General features: G+C 35.2%; 1 protein-coding gene across 1 annotated transcript in view; it reads right to left on the bottom strand.

Moving 5' to 3' along the window:
• The window catches only part of Smp_159570 (septate junction protein), a gene marked incomplete at both ends in the record, with an annotated part of 35,125 nt that extends 34,922 nt beyond the window's left edge, over positions 1-203 (bottom strand). Inside the window, one exon of the mRNA XM_018793048.1 lies at positions 101-203. Within this exon, the coding sequence (XP_018647599.1) occupies positions 101-203 (103 nt within the window). The remainder of the gene's footprint in view (positions 1-100) is intronic.
• Between the last annotated feature and the right edge of the window lie 22,248 nt (positions 204-22,451).

The following is a 22,451-nucleotide window of genomic DNA, read 5'->3' as shown; positions in this document are numbered from 1 at the left end:
TAAGTTTATTCAATATATAATGAATTACGTAAGTCTTGATTGAATAAATAAGCTAAACAAAAAAGAGGTAATAAGTAGTAAAGGATAAATCAAATGTTACCATCAGATATATGAAGTCTTCCATAATATGGCATTGTTTGATCGGAAAATGATGATGATGCTGTAATTTGACTGTCTTTTATTCCATTATAACGATCTGTCATTCCAAGTGGTATATATGGAAAATAATCACATTCTTCTATATTTTTTGTTTGTTTTTTTTGGGGGGGAGGGGGAAGAGCGGAAAAAATAAAACAATTATGAAAGTTAATTTTAAAAAAAGTATTGTACAAAATCACCTTAACCTTATTGGTAAACTCTTTGCTAGGGAAAAGCTTAGAACAAGAACGCAAAATTCTATAACCCCTATAGATACATCAATACGTAAACTCAAACAAAATAATGCGTCAGATATAATTCAATAGAAAAGAAAACTTGTTTCCTATATCTTGACTTCAAAGGAGATCAATAGAATATGAATGCTTCAATGAAGATTGTTTATCGAGTGGCAAGGAGTAGTGCCTTGTGTGAAAAGAACTACTTCCTGAAGTAAACAAAAATTAATAACTTCTCTTTTCTTAGTACATCCAGTTGCATTTATTGATTCGCATAGAGAAGAGCAATTGTTTGTATTTCTAATCCCGTTTCAAAGAAGTTCAGATTAAATGTTGTTTCTATGACTTTCAACACTACAATATCCCAACATTCAATCGATATTGGGCAAATCAACACTTTTGGAAAAGCATTTCAAATTACTGACAGATGAAACGCAACTCATTTACATCTCGATGAAACGGTTCCTATCATAAAAACTCAAACCGAATTTATACATTCGGAAAGAGTTAGTTGTCAGTTTATCACTATCATGGTAAATTTGTAATTCTGATTAAAATCTTTTCTAATGCTTATTATCATCATTATTACGCATTTTATTACTATTGGTAGTATTATAATCCACCCTATTGCACAAACCAGTAGTCATATAGACTCAGTAGCTAAGTGGATAACGCAATGACGTTTGAAACAAACGGTATCAGGTTCGAGTCCGGGGAAATCATCAACTCTAGGACGTAGGCATATCCAGCATGCAAGTCCCAAATAATATGAGACTCGCCTCCTGGATTCTACCGCTAACTATTACTCATCTCTATTTAAAAATACCAGTGTTATAATTATTGTTTGTATCTTTTTTATCCAATCTTGCCATGGCTAAGTGCTACGTTATCCCCTTCTACGTTATCCCCTTTAAAATTATCGTTCCACTAGTCCTTGTCATGAACTTATGTAAGCTTTTCAAACCATCTATAATGGTTATGCCATCCATCTTATTGATTTTAGACTTATAAATAAGTACTCCTTCATCCTCTTTATTTTTCCGATACGTATCTTCAAGTGAACTGACATATGCTTACATATATATATATATATATATATATATATATGTTTTGGCTTAATCTACTATGAAATTCCTAGGTAACAAGCATGATAAAATTGGCTGTCGACGGAAGTCATCTGATGTTTCTCATACTAAAATGTAACATTATTTAGTTCACTTAATGGTGTGTTCATCAGTGTAAATTAAAGTCGGTAAACTAGGTATAGTTTCTTTTGATTTGAGCAGTGATGACTTTTCAACCAACCTGGTCGGTTTCCAATTCAACTGGTCTTTTTTCGTTGAATAAGTGTTGTGGGGACAGTGGTTTCATATGAATAGTTTCCATAATTAAAATCACCTGCTTTTAGCGATGGGTTATTATTTTCTGAGGTTTGGCTACCTACATGCCAACTAACAAAATCTTACAGAGTGAGTGGGAGAGATGAATAAATGTAGAAAATACACCTCTTATCATAATGCAAGTTCAATAATAAAGCCATATTCCAGTTCGATTTCGAAACCTGTCCTATCTGCCAAACCTTCACAAATTATTTAAAAGAACCTGCTAAGGATTAGACTAACTTCACAAGCCATCAATCAAATTTGCTCTGCTAAATAAAATGGAAAATTCTTAGACGGGTAGCATGGTTTGACTAAATATAATATAAAAGTGGCATGATTCTGATGAATAAACTTCAAACTCTTTCACTGCTAACAATAATTATTCTCAAACTACTATTTTGACTACATGATCAGGTGGGATTCTTAAAATTCATGGTTAATAACCATTTTGATAGAGATTTTAGATTCTCATTCAATACGACATAATCTTAATTAGTCTGCGTTTACTCTAAGACAAACATCATGATTCTCATCTGGTAGATCCAACTTTACATAAAAAGGGTCTTACTAGTTTTATTGAAGCATTGAAGGGTTTAGCCCTCTTGTGGTCTTGACAGATGTGTTTTTTATAAGAGTATGTCGGAGCATGTCAAACTGCCAACTCAGATTAAACATCCACAATGACTTACGAGATCCAAGTTAAATTTTAACAAGTCATGATAATGCTCAACAAATGCATCCCTTTGTGAAGACGACTAGGCAGTGGAAATCAGGATTGGAAAAGAACTGTGAACAGATCAGGGATTACGAATATGATAAACTGTATATACAGGCTAAGTAGCTAGTTGTAGAAATACATTCTAGGAAAGAAAGACAGAATCATTGTAATAGGAACCGAAGATCTTATTGGAAAAACTTAAGGTGTAAGTAATTGATCCAAGAATATCCAAACAAGACGCATGGCTAATATAATTCAACTCCCAGAATCTGAAGTCTGTTAAATTATTTATTCAAAAACCTCTTTTTGGAAACTTTTCTTGAAGTGCGTGTTTTAGGGTTACCATGTCTGTTAAATTAGTTGAAAGCGGTACCGAATCTTGCAGGACTTTAAGGGTAGTGCTATTTACCCAAAAAAAGATGTAGTCTTGATTAATGAACAAAAGATTTGGGGCCAAAATATCCTGATTGTATCAGACTAAGTATTTCAGAAGAAGATTAATGAAGTGAAACTGGTTATCGCCATAAACGCACTGTGGCGGAAGTGAGAGAAAAATGAGGAACTTTAGGTTTCATCAAAAACTCTCTGCATATAAATTATATCATTCAGCAAAATGATAAATAAGCATTTCAGAAACATCACCTCTCCTCTGTGAACTTAATATTATCATTATAATCTTTAAAACCAAAAGACTCAGGTACAATTATAGGCCGCGAACGTAAAAACAAAATATTGTAATGAGAATGAAACCAAAATTTATCCAGTGTAACAGTTGGTATGCACAGCTTCCAAATATTAAGGCAGAGCTATGTTCAAGAAGTTATACTAAAGTGTGGTATTTAAGACAGACATGTTGGAATACTATACCTAACTGATCACACGGCTGTCAAATACATCAGTTCATTTCTATTAGTTACTTTGTGTTCAGATGAATGATTAACTCGAATTCCTTAAATGTGAATCCTTCTAATATTCCTTTAATTGGTTGTATATATGTATGTTGATTGTTCTTTATTATTAAATACTTGAGACTGACTGAAGGACATTCTGGACAGTTTTGATTCATTTCAATACAGTACCCACTAGATTAGTCCAATGTAGCCTTGGATTTATTTCACTAAAATACAATTGCTGAACAGTCTATTGCCAAAGAGGATTAATTCTGTTGTTAATCTAGTACTACTGTTATCCCAGTCTGCCCAGTCTACTAATACGTTCACTGTTTATTACTTCTATGTATGCTAGTGAATTCAATTACTGAGATGTATATAAGAACATTTGCACTCTAGTTTTTACTGAGTTAGTTTTTCCTCGGTCAAGGACTATAAAGTTAACTAACAAAACACAAAGGTAACTTGAGTTTTGTTTTCAATAATGGACTCAAGCAGGAAGTAAAAATATCTAAAAGGTTATATGAATGACCCTGTCAATAGGGTGGGAGTTGAGTTATTGGCTAAATACAGAACCTTTTAGTAGGACGTTACGATAGTATTTAGACCCTACCTCTTGTCTTGTTTCGAAACAAACTAACGTCACACATTTAAAAATATGGTTGTGATATTACTAATGTTTAGTAAGTCCTTCCTGTACGAATAAATACTAATCGTAAGCAAGTTCGAAATCTACGGTAAAATAGGTTAAATATATAATTCTAATTATTAGTGGCCAGGAAAAATGAAATGCCCGATAAAATTGGTAGCTTCAGCTTGATGATACATAAGTTGAACCGAGATTGTTATCATTGTGGTTTTTGAGTGGTGACGTGTTCATACCACAGGAGGGTATTAATTTTCCTCACTTGTATACAGACGCAATTAGAAGCCCTTACGATTATATAGTGAATGTATTTAGTACTAAAGCTAGATAAACAGAATCGTAACTAAAATGGTCACTAAAACACCAAAATTGCAATAACCTATAATGTAAAATGTGTATCGCAACAAATTCGGCAAACCTATCTGGAGACCTGTGCACCATTCGAAATAAGCTAGGTGCGAATTTAGTTGCCTTTACTAGCTGGAACGCTCAGATAAAGTAATTTGCCCTAACATGTGGATTTCGTGATCCATTGAATAACTACTCACGTGTAAGAGCATGATTTACAGACAGTAAAATGCTTAGCAAACATAAATAATTCTTCATCTCAAGGAAGTGCTCTATTCGAATTAGCGGCATAAACACAAAACTTAACACGACCTTGAAAACAAGCATGTTTTAACACTCCCCAGTGTAAGTAGTTTCAAAAGAATGAGCATAGAGTTTAAAAGAGCTCCAATTCAGCAATTTCTTAAATTAAGAAGTAGTGAGCCATCGATAAATACACAGTGAAAAAATGGAAAATATCTATTAAACTAATATTGGGTGCGTAAGTATACATTATTTTTTTAACTAGTTATTATAAAACAATCGATTTCTTTGCTTTTCACTTTCGAAGCCGTATCAAAATCCAAGATCTTTCCAAGCAACCTGTGTTGTTGGTTTGGTCACTTCTTGAAAAAGTTCCTGAAGAATCTGGCTGAAATGTAAAAGATGGGTTGTTGTGATTTTTATTGGTAGCGTTTGTTGAGAGACAAAAGGGATATGTAGAGAAGTCACTATTATGCCACCGGGGGTTATCTGTTTGAGGAAAAATAAAACAGATAGGGATAATCCGAGGATTGGAAAGAGCTCAGAACAGAATAGACGTGGACCTATTAATAAAAAATAATGACAATAATAAAGAAGTAAGGGGATAAAAGGTGAGGATTTTTGGTGAGTTGAGTGAAATTTCCCGAGTTATTCATTCATCTCTCTGGCCGCAGCAGAATTGTTCACAGATGTGGATGTAACTGTCCAGCCTTCTGAAGCTATCTACTGAGGGGACCAATGTCACACTATCTTGTAGTGAGTATTCCAAATACAGCTCACCAGTTTGTAGTGAGTATTCCAAATACGGCTCACCAGTTTGTAGTGGATGTCGAGTCGCGGACGGACTATGACCACCACTACTATTCGATTACGCGCCCACAAACGACTTGGTTCCTTTGATAACTCGTAAATCAGAAGGCTTTATTAATCCAGATCAAGTATATTTATTGGCGATCTCGTGGTATCGAAATAATACCGAGGCGTGCCAAAGGGTACAGGCGAAATGGGCAGTGCGTGAGCAAGTTCGAACCAAACAAGGAGGAAAGCGAAACAAGAAGTGAAACTGATACAGTTAAACAAATACAGTAAAACAATCTCTGGTACAATTGGTTACAATAATAATAATTCTTTCTGTTATTCCAATCGTGTTCTTATCGAGACTGGCCGGTCACTACAATCTAATGAAGCAAGACAAAATATACGTACTCTCAGCCCTAAAATGTGGAATTTCATTATTGCTAGTGTTTGCTGTCAATTGGAGAGATTTTTGTTACTCTCTGTTTATCTTCGAAATAGAAAGTCTTTGCAGTAAACATAGCTATTTGTTTACTTCTTATGAGTGCGAGGGAACAGCTTTTGGGTTTTCTGAAGGGCGAATATTAGGCCAAAATTTCTCATCCACACTTCCAGCAGTGTCAGAGCCTTGTACACAGTTTTATATCTTCGAGATAAGTGGAAGCTGGGAAGTCATTATTAGGGGGTTTGAAGCACTAATCCTGGAGCTATGAAACTTCCTGAGCACCGAAATTCTCCATTCTGCATCTAACTTGTTAGATTCAATTTATAACTTCCGGCACTTTGGACAACCTTTTCCTTCATGTCTTCGTCTGCACTACGGTACTCTATACTGTGTTCAGTGTTACGGTGAAGTCAGCTATATGCACTGATGTTTTCGATTCCAACTAATTTTCCAATGGTCTGGCGCTAACTGGATGTTCGTGGAGCCAAGTCACTCTGTGCTCTTGTAAAACGTATCACTGAACCGACATGAACCAGCATTACTGGACCTTGTCTTTAGACACCACTGTGATGATTATCGAACAATGATCATATTGCACTGTACCTTACGTTTCAAGCACATGATATGGGGTATGTATTTGCTCCACCCCATCCCAATATCTAATGGTCTAACATTCTGACAGTCGGAGACAATTCTATCTCAACAATTCAGATATACTAAATAAATCAGATATGGTAAGAACTGAAATGTTTACTAGACTATTTCGGCTAGGTTTACTCTGAGAGTATTGTTAATAATACTTCGCATAACCACACTGCTGTGATACCCATTATAGAACCATCGGTTATGACCGGAAAGCTGTTTTTTAATTACTTACCAACCTGAACTTGTTGCGTCCGAAAAAAATGGCAGTTCCCAGGGATTATTTATGGACTATTTTTACATATATTCTAATTTGATAACTATTAAGTAACTATATTATATGTATATTGATATTCTTTTTACCATAAGCTTTCATTTGACCTATTGACTAACATTATGGGATTTACAATTCTCGAGATATCCCCTATCTACCAGTAACAATCTCTTACACTCACTGCATTTTTTTACCTGATCTTGTATAATTATTGTCCTTCATTTTATGGTGTAATGTGGTTTGATGCGCTTTTTCATAAGCCATGCATTTCTGAAATATACGATTCATGCAGTGGAGGCTGAGATTGTTTTCTGGACTCAACGGGCAGGACTATTTTGAGAACCACTAAGGATTCACATTTCATGTAAGGCTTCTAGTGATACATGGAGTGTTATTAGCTTAGTACAGAAACGAGGTTATATAAGCTAGTATTCTGGTTGGTGATTTTCTTACGTGATAATTGACAGAGGCGAAAGTCATAACACAAATCTATTAAGTTACTGGGTCCCGATGGGTTATACCGACGGTTGCCGCCATCCCTCGTAGACATTATTTCATAAGCACTCACGATTCTGTTCAACATGTTACTTTTCCAAACTCGACTCTATAGGAATTGAAAGGGTACTATAATTAGCCCCACGTTTAACTGTGGAAAGAGGTAGGTCGCCTTTAACTAGCTATCTGTCAGTTTAACCAACACAGTTACTTGAAAAAACAATTCCACCAAAGGTACTGAATCACGTGGAATCATGCAGTCTGTTAATTTCCCAGCGACATAGATTTCCAGTAAGCATTCATATTTAGCTTACTTACTAGTTGTGAAAGAGAATTGAACACCAAGTGGTGGTTTGCTCGTCTAAATGATATTCACAAATTTTAGTAAAGCCTTAGGTAGGGTTTCTCACTTAGGGCTTATTCAGAAGCTCTCGAGCTTTAGATTGACATACGCTGAAGAAGGAGGGGCACGAAACTTCCTCTGCGGTCAAAGACGGGGGGTCAGGGTAAATGGGACACTGAATGGGAACTATTTTAAAGTGATGTACCTCAAGTCATCATCTAAGATCTCCTAAAGTTTGTTCTCTACGTCAACGAACTACCGAGACTGCTTAATTCGCCGATACTATTGTTTACAGATGTCAAAATCTGGAGAGTGATCAGTAATGGGGTTGATTATCTTGATCCCCAAGCTGGACTAGATGAATTAGTTAGACGATCATAAAATTGGGGTATGGAAATTAATTTCAAGAGTAATGTACTAATGCATATAGGACACAGGACAGTTACCAGCATGCCATCAAGAGTACATTACAAGAACAAAAGTCTTCAGAGTAAAAAATGTCATGACTAAAGAAATTATACATTGTAATGCGATAGCCACCGAGAGTTTTTGAGTGTTGTGGTCACCTTGCCAAGGATTCAAGTGTTTTGAAGAAAGTATATTTCGGGTTTTATACCCCACATATATAAGGCCACACCTGGGGTACTGCATCGAAACAGCTGATCCATGTGTTATTAGAGATGTTGACACACTCTAGCTTGTTCAGCATGTGGTAACTAAGCTAGTGATGGGTCTTTCCAAACTACCCTGCGATAAGCGTGTGGTTTTATGGTTTAGTCCGGTATTAGTACATTTATCTTCTCTACCGTTATGATATACCTAATCCCAAAACCGTAGATTTGTCATGATGTGTCTACCTAATCCGTAAGATTATGCGTGAAAGTTACACCACTATCTATATTGTCTCTTCATACAATGACAATCAACAATATGATTTTTAGTACTTCTGAAGAACACAATTAGTCTGTGGGTGGAGTAATATATCTGACTTGAATAGAAATACGTCGCACACAATGACTACGCCTGTATGGCCGAGCCATGCTATGCTGAACAATTATTCCCGCGTTCACTACTACCGACCTTCTTTCCGTGTTGATTATGAATTTTCTCATTTATCTTATGCTCAGCTCCGAGGATTGTATGGTTAGAACCAATGCCACTGCGAGAGCTTAAAACGCCCGTACCTTTTCCTCTTATCGTATCGTAGAACGTCAGGTTACCTTATGTTGGCACTCCGCATCTTCAATAACGATTCGTGTGTTAACATATCTTTTCTTTTTGGACCCTTCAGCACTAATCATGTTTAAGATCATAGCAAGAAGGTTCAAACAATGCCTGCACACACAAATGCAGGGTATTTTACACGTTGTCCACATCCTCATATGTTGTATTCCAGTCACAACTACAGGATAAATAGTATATTTACTGGAAAATGTAGCGTGAAGATGGTGAGCTACGCCTCTCAACTCAGTTGAAAGAAATATCCCCACGGTTGTTTTCATAATTTATCCACAGACCTTAAGCTAGTTACTTTTGTTGAAAATCCCAAGGTTAGAAGTACGTACTGAACATCTTTTAATCTTCGTTTCTCAGATTTATACATTCTAACATATAAGTTGAATAGTACTGTTTGGCAAAATGACTACTCAAAGCTATCCGGTTAGAGGTGGTGGGGTTTTTATTGAAGTGAGTTGTACGTTTACTTTCCGCTAAGACAATCCCATTATATTTTTGCAATTAAAATGAACTTGTCTCCATCCCTCTTTTGTTTGTGACCTATCTGAACTCTGCCTGGAAGTGATCTTTCTTTAGATCACCAACGTTAATGATTTGTGTCAAGTGATCGGGGGCCCACTCAAATTGGACGTAAGTAGTTTGGTGAACCAGCTAACTTTGAAGTCACACTTCAGTGCCAGAGCCTAATGTGGATTACCCTTTCGTCGTATCCAAGTTCTATGGCTGGTTTATTGACCGTACAACACAAAGGACGTTATTACAGAAATATATTGGTAAGATCAGATACAATGAAGAGAGAGACCACCACCGCATGGGCTAGTTCATGTCGTGTGGTTAACTAATGTGCATTGATTGTTTTTGACCTTGAGGAGGATCAGTGAACTGTTTAACATTCTGTGACCGGACTATCGGATGATTTGGCTGGGGCTCAATGACATTTCTTTGGCTCTAAATTTCGCTAAATCAATATCAGTTTAGTGATATTTTTAACGTGGGTGATGAAGCCCTAAAAATCAGGTGAAGGCCAAAGTACTCATGCGAGTTCTCATTGCAAAGACTTATTCCCTGTAGACTTGTGTTCAATTGACAACATCATTTATTTTTTACAATCATTGAGTCTAATAGAGTTATAATTGAATTGTCTCAGGTGTAAATCAGTTCTTCTCTGTTTGTCATAATAAGTCTTCTGTACAACGTAGGAGAGAAGAAAGCTGTTTCATCCCGTATCCAAGTGTTGTTAGAGTTACCCCTATTATCTCTCAAATATAACAATGATGAATCTGATAATGAAACGTTAGTGTAGCATAGGCTCTTTAGTGGACGTTTTGGAAATCCATTTCTGAACTATTATTCTTTTGATACATTGTTTAGCAACACTTATCATGATTAAAGTTTATGTCAAACGTAACTTTCAATCCACAATAGTTAGTATTAAGAAGCATCAATTTGTGGAAAAAAGTCATAAAAATCATTGGAATCTATTGGGATTTCTATTTTTGAATATCAGACCATCAAATCAACGTTTGTCCTGAAATAAGGACTAGCTATTTATCAAATTCGCATAAAAATTACGCCTATTTACAGTTGGTATGTAGATTAATGATTTGATTGGAAACAGTCATGACTTGTTATTTGTTTACTGTTTTGAAAAGTTACCAAACACCTTACTTCATCTGTCAATATTATTCTCACCACAGTGCTAACCATTAACTCTAGAACCTAGCTTATCTCTACGACATCCTTCTTGCTGTCGTGAGATAGTACTTTGTTGAGATAACAGAGTCAAATCGAAGGCCAGTCACTTGGGTGAACCAGTAGGAAGGGGAAAATGAGTGAATGCTACCAAATACTTCATCAAGTTGTTTTCGAAAATGTTGACTAGATAACTAGAAGCTATTCAAAATAGGAAAAGAACTTAAATAAAGGCCAATATGAATTGTATACTGATAAAGCATAAGTAACTCGATATTTTATCAAGTTAAAGACAAATCATTCACAGAACAATGTTTTATCGTACTTGATAACAAATCGTATGTTAATTCTGTGTGTTAAAAGCTTAAGAAGGAGCCTGATACACTCCAGACTACCACATTGGACAGCAAACCGTCCCCTTAATTATATGAGCTTAAAACATAAATCCTAAATCATTAGTAGAATACGGTATTTCGTATATGATTAGTCGATATATTTTTATATAAAACGACAATGTCAACTCATAACTGCGAGCATTACAGCTAATAAAGAAAACCTAAATCATTATCTACAGCACTCAATTTTGCCTAACAATTCTGTACGTCATATTGTAGTATATGGTATATGGTGATGGTCAGACATAGAATGTATTTTGGCAGAAGGTCGATAAGGAAAGAACAGGAACGAAGCGCAATCGGTATGTAAATGCATGAACAATGAAATCAGAGAAGATGGACTGATATTTATAGAAGGAACATCTAAGATTGAGACAATGGACTGTTATTTTGCAAATTAACTGTTTACTGTATGGTTACCAGATTTTAGTGAGACAGTCTGTAATTTTCGTGTCAAATACATTCGACTGTCGCCATCCGTGTTCTTGTTCACTACAATATAACGTCAAGCCAATGTAAGCCATTTTTTATTATTTTAGTATGATATCTTATCAAAATTATATATAAGATGTAAATAAATCGAACTTGGGGTTTAACATAGAGTTTCTTAGAGAGGAGTATAGTTTAGAAAACTACTAAACAGCTGTTTACTCCTAGTTTGAGTATCGTCATCTGTATACTTGTGGTTCCCTTGACAAACATTTTACAGTACCTTGAGTGAAATCTAGTCAGTCACAATTTTAATACTGTTCAGTTGATGATGTTGTCCAATCTTCACTTAATATCCGAGTACAAATGTAAAAGTTAGGTGATTCGCTGCAACATCAGTTGCACCTGTTGTAGACCATAGAAATTATTAAATATTGCTCAAACTACTTACTATTATTAAGTAGTACAAGATAACACATAGAAATGGCGGTGTCGTAGAAAATGAGTTTTTTAAATAGTAAATTGATTTCGGTTATTTGTTGGATAAACTGATTTCGATCGGTTGATTTTTATGCTAATGAAAATTACTGAATTTCTACATTTCTCTGAAATATTTGTCATGTTAAATACAGCTTTCTGTGGTTGAAAGCGTGGGTCAATTGAAGCTAGACCACCAGGGAAAACCTGGAAGCACTGAACGGCCGTTTCGTACAGTAATTGAAAAATATCAATTAATCTCTTTATTTTAAGTATTGACCCAACTATCGGGTACAAACAGGGTCGATTTATTGACCATAAAAGTAACCAACCAAAGCTGATCACTGAGCTTTTTTTTACTAGCACGGTAACCTTAGATGGAACTGTCATCTGATATGGAGGAAATGATTTCAGTTAGTGAGACAATTATTCGGTGTTCGTGTGACAGTCACTTCATACCAAAAAGTCAGCCAAAGTTCAAATTATGGACTACTGGATTTTCCTTCACTGACAATTATTTCCTTACACTGTCGAAAATTTCTAAACAGATGTTCATTGTTTTCTGGCTTTTAAAGATTTTCCATTCGATTTTCAATTTATGACATAAACTATTGTTAAAAACGTATCAAAGTCTAAGCCAAGTTGGGGGATAATTCAACCAAATAGGTCTTCGAATTAGACATTACAGTGTTTTCCCATCAATGTATCCATTTATAAACTCTAAGTATTCTATCCATGAACCAAAGAGAACACAGATGATTTCTAGTATAATTGAAAGAAATTTATTACACGTTAATCTAGTTAGATAATCATAAACAACCTTTTCCGTTAAAGGAAGTTAGAAGGTTCATACGAACAAAATGATTTCTAAGAAAGAATTAAATCCTTATAATTTACTAACAAAACAACTACGTGCTAACGAAGTACTGATGAGTATAAAGTAAATAGTAAGATATCATAAAAAAACGGTAGTCCAGTGCTTCCAGGTTTTCCATGGTGGTCTAGCTTCAATTGACTCATGATTTCAACTATGAAAATACTAAATTCTCCACAAAACCCCTTCTAATCTATATCATAAATAGTTTATTAATTACTGATCTCAACATTCACAGCCACTTTTGGCTGAATCTTGTACAAATGTTATTTTCTATTTTATGTTACGATGTGGTCTGTTTGATTGGTATATAAACTCAATATGTTTGAAATAAAATGATTCATATTGCAGAGGCTGTTGTTGGTGTTCTGAACTTAACTGGCTAGGCTCGGTAGAAAGCAGGACCGATAAGGACTCTAGACTGCTCATATGGGTTTCGTGTGTTATTGATCCGATCGATAATTCACTTCCCTCTAATTGGCAGTATTATCACGTTATACACTAACAGGGCAATCAGGCACAAGATATAACACTTAAAGCATGGATGAATATCAGCAATGAATCTTATAGATCATACAACAACAACCTATAAACGTAAGATTCAAACACAAAAATGTGAAAATGGTATCTTTAAAAATGTGTTTTGAAATGTGTTCATATTTAGAAGCAACAATGTTAGATGGTTGAAAATAGTAGTCGGTAGACTCATAGCTTAGGTTTGCCGATAAACAGTGTCTGTAATCACTATTACTCTGGACTAGGCCCCCAAATGCCCTGGTACGGCCGAGAGTGGGGAGAGTCCGCTCTCCCTCTCGAAATGCTCTCACATAGCCTCTACCAGGGAAGTCCTACTCACTGCATTCTCACAGTGGCATTACTGTTGTTTACGAAATTGAGAGGACGAAAAGCGAATGTCCGGCCCTTTAACCGGATTGGTGGACACGGCAAGTTCACCTAGTTGAGTTGGAAAACCCTGATTCCAAACCAATGTTGCACATGGGCTGACTCCAGTATCCTAAGTGAACAAATGGTGTATGAATCAATCGTTGGTCACCGGCTACCATGGGACTGCATCTCCTTACGATACCCCACTTCTTTGTGGATTAGACTTTCAGGTTAAAGGCTCGGGGTGTGGCCTCCCAAAAAAACCACCTTCTTCGGTTTGAGTACTCGGACAGTATTATAACTCACACACAAATCAAATGAGATTTGTGAGGCACATATATATCTGGTGCCCCTTTGTACCAATATTTATGTGTTTAAATAAAAATATATAAATAAAAACTCCAGACTACTATCAACACATTGATTTCTTCTATTACATTACGTAAAACACTATTTTAGCCAAACAAGTTCCCTAAATGTTCCTGAAAAAACTATTGAATGAACGGTTATTAGACAATGAACCCAATTCCAATAAGGCAGTAAATAGGACAATGGAATAATGTATTTAAGCTATACAATAACTTAAATGGAAAATAAGTGTATTCCACATAACCTATTTTGACTGATCTCCTCTTCTTTAGTGAATTATTGTTATTTATTTCTGATAAAAATGCATCTTTATTCAAAATATCATTATTAATTCATGAAAGCTCCTTTACAGTGAACAAACAAACCAATAAAGTATTTAAAATGTTGACTCATTAACCCCGATAACAAATCGGTCTATGAGTACTCAATTTGGACAGTTTGTAAACTATGAAAATGAAGCTCAAGTCAAGAGCTGCATTTAAGAATGTTTGAATGTTTGAAAGCCACTGAAAATAAGAAACCTTAAATATCTGTTTCATTCTCTAGCAGAACGTATTCGCAAATTGATTGAAGTAAGAAATATAATCACTAAGGCTCAACTGTTTAGCTTGACTGTTACGAGGCCTGAATTCCTGTGTACATTCCCTGGTGGGATTGTTGACTCATATTGTTGACGAGTTACATACTAAGACAAAATAGCTATTCAGTATTTCCTGATCCTCAATGAATCGTTTAATTAGGATTGGTCTACTATATAAACTATTAAAATTAGACCAACCATATATATAAATTCATTTTATATTGTTTGTTTGAATCCTCCCATTGATGTTTAGAACTGCAATTGATCAGTCTCTTATTGATATATGTATATGATGTTTGAATCCAATGGTACTGGGTTCGATTCCCAGAGTGAACATCAACTCTGGGATGCAGTTACATCCAGCTGATAAGTTCAAAAACATGATAAGACACGCATCCTGGATTACACTGTTAGCCACCATTCATCTTGATTTACAACTATATGTATTATCAGAAAGGATTTTTTGTGGAGATTTAGTATTTTCATAGTTGAAAGCGTGAGTCAATTGAAGCTAGACCACCAGGGAAAACCTGGAAGCACTGGACGACCGTTTCGTCCTATTGTGGTAAATCCAAGAGTTCTAGTTAGAAGCAGTGACCAGTGGAGTTCATACCACGTCTGTTGTGAGATAGGAACTCCTGTTTTTTAATAGTCAACGGTTGCTCAATTTTGTGGATTGGTTGGAGTTAGACATAAACACCATGGGATGCCAGCCCAGTGGTCTATCGGTTAAGCGGTCTCTTGCGCGCGAGACTGATAGGTCCTGGGTTGGAATTTGGCGAGTCGGGATCGTGAATGTACACTGATGAGGAGTCCCACAATAGGACGAAACGGCCGTCTAGTGTTTCTATGTTTCCCATGGTGGTCTAGCTTCAATTGACTCATGATTTCAACTATGAATAACTATATATATATTTGAATAAAGTGAAAAACTAAAAAGGATGTTCACCATTCATCAATCTATTCATTTTATGTTAGTTTTATGTTAGTTCAATACCTCATTGACTAAAATCATTCAACATTATTCATTACATATATAATCCATTCCATCTTAGTAACACATAGTTGTTACTATTATTATTGCTATTATTATTATAGAATAAATGACAAACTATAAAAGTGGAAGATCCATATTATTCCATGTAACTTAGTTACACATATAGAACATTACAGAAACACTTTTTTTTATTGTCCTTAACTATTTATAAAGATCATAACTGTTCTTTATTGTTTATACTTCATAGTTCTACAGAACTTGTATAGATTATACTTTAAAGCATCACTTCAAAAAATCTCTGCCAACAACAACAACTACGGCAACAATCATAGTTCGCTTTCCATATTGTTATGCTTTGGCTTAAACTCTATCTCCATCCATTTATCCATCTATCCATCTATCTATCTATCCTACCCTTTACACACACACATACACATAATGTTACACATATACACTAACTATTCTTAGTTGTACTATGCAACACAGCAGGATTAAATAAATCAACTGACAATAATAAATAAAAGAAGTTACACTTAAAATACACTTAATCATTTTGTAAGTTTTACTTCTTCGCCTATTAAACAAACAAAGTAAATGTGAGAAAAAGACAAACGTTGTCTAAGTGATCACAAAAACTGAAGTGTTTTATTTATATTCTCTTCTTTTTATTGATGATCATTTTGTTACTTTGACTACTACTACTACTAGTAATAGTAGTAGTAGTGGTAGTGATGGTAGTGGCGGTGGTAGTGGTGGTGGTAGTAGTGGTGGTAGTAGTACGAATGATGAAACATTGAATTACTATAAAAATCATAATATCTCATATGGAATGCATTAGAGACAATATTTGAAATATTAAATCTATATTGTTGTATATGATGTGTAAAGATAGGAAACCGTTATTCAATATCTCTCCATAATATTATAGTATTGAAATCTTAATAGTGTTATCTAATATTGTTCTTATTTTATTGAATATCAACAAAAAAGGAATGGTGGGGTGGGGGTGGGGGTAATGAAATATGGAAGAAAGTTGAACGCCACCCCGCTGTTGATAAAAACTGTTATATGTTAAATTTACATAAGATTGTTTGGTTGTATCTTCCTATTGTTGTTTAGGTCTACAATAGATCAGTTTTATTATTGGTATATGTGTATCTTGTAAGAATTGCCTCGATATTGTTTTTAATTCACAAGTAATCTAAGTAAAGATGGGTAGTGACTAGCGGTGGAAACCAGGTTTTCAGATAAGTATATGTGTACTATTAATAGTTAACAACTGTTTTAGTTTATTTGTCAGATAATAATTCTGTAGTGAAATGACCACTGTTGATTGAAGTTAAGCAAACAAATTGAATGGGTATTGATCAAAAGGGGTTTAGTGGAGAATTTAGTATTTTCAAGGTTGAAATCATGAGTCAATTGAAGCTAGACCAACATGAAAAACCTGGGAGCACTGAACGGCCGTTTCGTCCTATTATGGGACTCTCAGCAGTGCGTATCCACGATTTGCGAACGGTTGCTCATAATCGTGGATTAGTTGAAGTTAGATATTAACACCGTTGGATGCCGGCCAGCTCAGTGGTATAGAGGTTAAGTGCTCTGGTGCGAGACTGATATGTCCTGGGTTCGAATCTCGCGAGTGCGAAATCGTGCATGCACACTGCTGAGGAGTCCCATAATAAGACGAAACGGCCGTCAAGCAGTGCTTCCAGGTTTTCCATGGTGGTCTAGCTTCAATTGACTCATGATTTCAACTATGTAAATGGGTATTTATTGACTAGGTCTAACCTAAAACAAACATCGTCAACGGCAATGAATGATGATTGTAGAGTTTTGTGAATTGATTGAAGTTAAAAGAATTAACTACTGTATAATAGATCAGGCATGAAGATCCTGGGTTTGAGTCTTTCTGGGGTCTTGAGTAAACACTGCTGAAAGGGCTCATGCTAAAACGAGACAAATGTTCAGTCTTAATTCATTTTTCTATTGTCTGTTTGAATCTTCCCATTGATGTCTAAGATTGCGATTGATCAGTCTCCTATTAGCATATATGCATCTAGTTGACAAGTCCCAAATAAGACAAAAGGTGCGTCATTGATTTCATCGCTAATCATCATCCATTTTCGCTTAAAATGTTTAGTCCTTTCTGACTTCCATTGGTTAGTTGCTGATTTAAAGCTATAGTTGAAAATGTCTGTAATTGTATTAGTGTTATGATTAAACGAATATTGTCATTTTCTTTTTGATTGAGATCATGAGTTAATTAATGTTAGAGCACCATTGGAAAAGTGAAAGCGCTGGACGGCCGTTTCATCCTAGTATGGAACTCCTCAACAGTGCGCATTCACGATCCCACTCTGCTGAGGAGTCCCATACTAGGGAGAAATGGCCGTCCAGGGAAGTCCTACTCACTATCTTCTCGTGGCGGGGGTGTTGTTTACAATATTGAGAGGACGAAAAGCGAATGTCCAGTGCTCTAACCGGGTTGGTGGACACGGAAAGTCCACCTGGTTGAGTTTAAAAAATCCCTGATTCCAAACCAATGGTGCACATGGGCTCCAGTATACTGAGGGAATAAATGGCATATGGATCAATCGTTGGTCATCGGCTACCATGATACTACATATCATTACGTTGCTCCACAGCCCCATGGATTGTATTAAAAGCCAGGAAGCACTAGATAGTATTTTCGTTGTCTTATAAGGCTCCCTATCGTTATACAACTATGACATCATTGCACACCAAATCCATGACTAGCAGGTCTATAGGGAAATCCTCAATTATTTGAACTACTTGATTAATATCCATGAATTGACCTCAGCACTCATCTAGTAGTATAACATTACGATTATACAATAGTATCACTGAAGACATATCCACTTCCTTTATTTTATAAGAATCAGTCATTTATTTACTGTAATCTTCAATTGATGAAATAACTCTGTGTTCATGTTAAGTAATACATTGAGTAAAATCCTTACCTAATAGTATATGTGTTCTACCTACAACCTAAACAAGATGTTCAATATAATTTCAGAATGTATCTTGCTAACACGTTCATTATTTAAATTCAATCTAGTTATTAACCTTTTTTTCTTTCAACTTACACTTCATATTACTCATGAGTAAACTAATCATATAAATACAGTTCTTTTATATAGTTGAAATCATGAGTCAGTTGAAACTAGACCACCATAGGAAACCTGGAAACACTGGATGGCCGTTTCATCTTATTGTGGGACTCTTCAGTAGTGCGCATCCACGATCCCGACTCGCGAGATTCGAACCCAGGACCTATAGGTCTCGCACGCGAGCGCTTAACCACTAGACCACTGAGTCGGCATCCGACGGCTATTCTAAAGGTATCACGTTATATAGAACTGTAAAATAATTTTGTAAATATAATCTATACGAGAAAAATATTTTCGTTCAACAACATAACAGCCTCTTTATGGAATCTATTAATAAGATCAAAATTACGTAAAACTAGTACATTTTTTTAACGGTTGTTTAGCTGAAGGTAGGAGTTACAGATATTAAATCATCTATCAGAAATAGTTTTCAGAACAGACTGACAACAGATATAGAACCGTCGATGATCCAGATAGAACTGGACAGTTGTTTTATTTTATCCTGTGACTATTCAACTGTAAGCAATCATGATCTGAATCTGGATAATACCTAAGACCTTCATTTCTTATGATTAAACCTAAAAGTGTGTTAATCAATCTATAACAAACCATTCTGTAGTTTTATCAATACTATGCTAAATGCATGGAAGCTCTGGACGGCTTTTTCACCCGGGGATGGGGCATTTCAGTAGGGCGTATCTACGACTCCGCACACACAGTGACTACTTCCGTATGTGAATACTAGTAAAATTTAAAAAGTACATTTTTGGTTTATTGTAAAATGCTTATTTTTTAAAATAATTATAATTCATTTGTATTCGTTATTTGAATCTTCGCATTGATACTTGATACTGTGATTGATCAGTTTCTTTTTTAATATATGTGCTTCCTGTGTGGATTACCTCGATAACGCCATTAAGTCACAAGCATTGTAATCAGATCTGGATGATGGCTTTTCCATTAAATAACATTAGAGTATTCTTGCATTAATTGGCTCGAATTTACGATTAAGTGAGAATTTTTTGAAACAAACTACCTGGAAAATAACTTGAAATACTTCACAATACAAACTAACATCCATGGAGTTTGAGCAACTGTTCACTGGTAGGTCCTGGGTTCGAATCTCGCGAGGTGGGATCGTGGATAAGCACTGCTGAGGAGTCCCACAATAGTAGGAAACGGCCGTCCAGTGATTCCAGGTTTCCTATGGTGGTCTAGCTTCAATTGACTCATGATTTCAACTATACAAAATTACTGAAATCTCCACAAAGCCCCTCCTGATAATAACCACATGCTCACTAGTGACTGACTTGAAGAGATATTTCCTGGAGTTCTAGTGAGAAGCAGTGACCAGTGGAGTTCAACCAGGTCTACAAACTAACATCCGTTAGAGAAACATCGAAAATCACAGAATAGCAAATTGCATAAACTCTTGTGTTTCCCGATTAATCTAAGTTTTATAAGAGGTTACAAATTCCCAGGTTATTATTCACCAGATAGTCTATAATGATGAAGACTTTCAATGATATGGTTCTAACAAGATAACACTAGTACCGTTCCATACATTCGCTACAACTTTAGTATCATTGGCATTACATATATTCTTTTCATTCTTCAACTTTATTTATTCCCGCTGAAGTACAATTTTTATGTTTTATTTTTTATAATATTTAATATTGTTTCTCATAGAGGATTTCTCGCCTTTTTCATTTCTTCACTCGGTCTATATTGTACGTGAACGGTGACAACTTCTAGTATGTACATTTGCGTTACTTCTGATATAATCTGTATTTAGTTTGACTGCTTAGAGGCTCACAAACTCACCACGTGAATGTGATTTAGTGGAGACCACAGCCCTACGGGTCTTTATATTCATAATAGTGTCACACCAAAAGAACAAGTAAAGAAGTTTGCGATTTCACTTGCCATGGATATGTATAGCCTAATTGCATACTAGTTAACACACGAACTTTCATCCAAGTATCACTTGGTATACATGCAGGTGTACATACCCTATGAACAAATATACATAACATGTACACCGGTAACACACAGGTTTTACTCCATGCATCCTATAGCCTACACATAAGTATATTCACCCACCTAGGAGAGTAGTTGCTCACCGCTTCCAAAAAAACGTATTTGCTACACTAAACTGACTTACACATTATATGCATATCATTCACACTATGGCTACCGCCCCCATATTTCTTGACACACACACATACATAAGTATAAACGCTCTCTCAGAGGAAATTGTTGGTCGCCTTACCCTAGTATTTGCTATCACCTCTTTTTTGTTATATCTGCGACCTGGTAGATAAACCACTGATTTTATTAGACATGGGGTAGATTGTTTTTTCAGCTCAACGTTTCCTTTGTACGATAACTCATCCGTACCATTTGTACATAACTATATACTAGAAACTACTTAGGCTCGAGAACTTCTACAATTCTCATATATAAGCATACACATCGGGTATCCCTAGTGGTAAAGTTAGCCCTTAGTATATATATGACCCAGGGTTGATCAACTACAACAGAGTGAGTGTTCAGTTCGATCTCTGAGACAACCTAAGTTGACTAGTAGGGTTACCCCGACTGCCCAGGAATATCACGAGGAGGTCTTAAATTGGATCCTTTTCAAAATAGATCATTAACTTTTTGCTACATAAATAATGTCTATATTAAGTCTATAATTATCTTATATCATTCTTGTCTCATATAATTCTAATATCTATATCTTTATATCTCTTATTGGCTTATTTGTTAAACTCATTCATTCTATCACTTTTATAGACATGGAAAATAATCCTTCCCTGTGAAATGTTTCTCTGTTTCTCTCTATCACTCTGTCTCTCTATCTCTCTCCATATATAAATAATCATTATTGATAATCATTCTATATAACCGATGTAAATCATTGATAAAAAGATGAATAAACCAATCAGTAATAAGGGCGTTACATGATTGAGTAAAAATATTCTATGTAACCTATAGAAATTCAATTGGTACGCTTTGTTTACTTCTGTAGGATTCTTGATGGTTGGCAAATTTTCCATTATATGTATAGATAAAATGGGTTAGTGTTGGAAAGACATGAGGTAAGTAGTATATGGGTTAATTATGTACATATATACAAACACACAAACATGTAAATACACTAACAACGAATATGTATTGGAAAAACTGTTTGTATGGTAGTAAATGAAAATGAAGACAAACAAAAAAAAATTAGATGAAAAGTTGGTTGAGATTCCTTTATTTATTTATTTTTTTTATTTTTATGTCCACATTGATTCTCTAATAAAAATATTATTTTAACGACTAATCATTTTTTGAAGGGGTGGGGTGGGTGAGTGGTGGTGGTGGTCGTCATTAGCTTATTGCTGATTGGTTGTAATTTTTTGGGTGACATTCCTATAATCTAGTTATAACGATGAAATGTATCCAATACAATGATGATTAAAGAATATCATCACATACACACACATACATACAAATATACACACATACATATATACATACATATACAATGATAGACGGTTACGACTATATACACAAGCCAATATCGTACATCTTTAAGAGTTTCCTATTCCTAATTAACATTTAACTAATATATTCTTCATTTACAAATACACCTATATTACTTATAATTGAATAGAATGATCACTTGTCTATTAATCATCTTATGTAATACATTTGATATTTGAAATATCCCAGTAAATACAAATTATTCTTTATACAATTTTTGGTACTACTATTCTATACACCAAGTAAACCATTAC

This window comes from Schistosoma mansoni, chromosome 1 (assembly GCF_000237925.1).
Source record: "Schistosoma mansoni strain Puerto Rico chromosome 1, complete genome".
In the NCBI taxonomy this organism is placed as follows: domain Eukaryota; kingdom Metazoa; phylum Platyhelminthes; class Trematoda; order Strigeidida; family Schistosomatidae; genus Schistosoma; species Schistosoma mansoni.
This window is presented reverse-complemented; position numbering and strand designations above follow the sequence as displayed.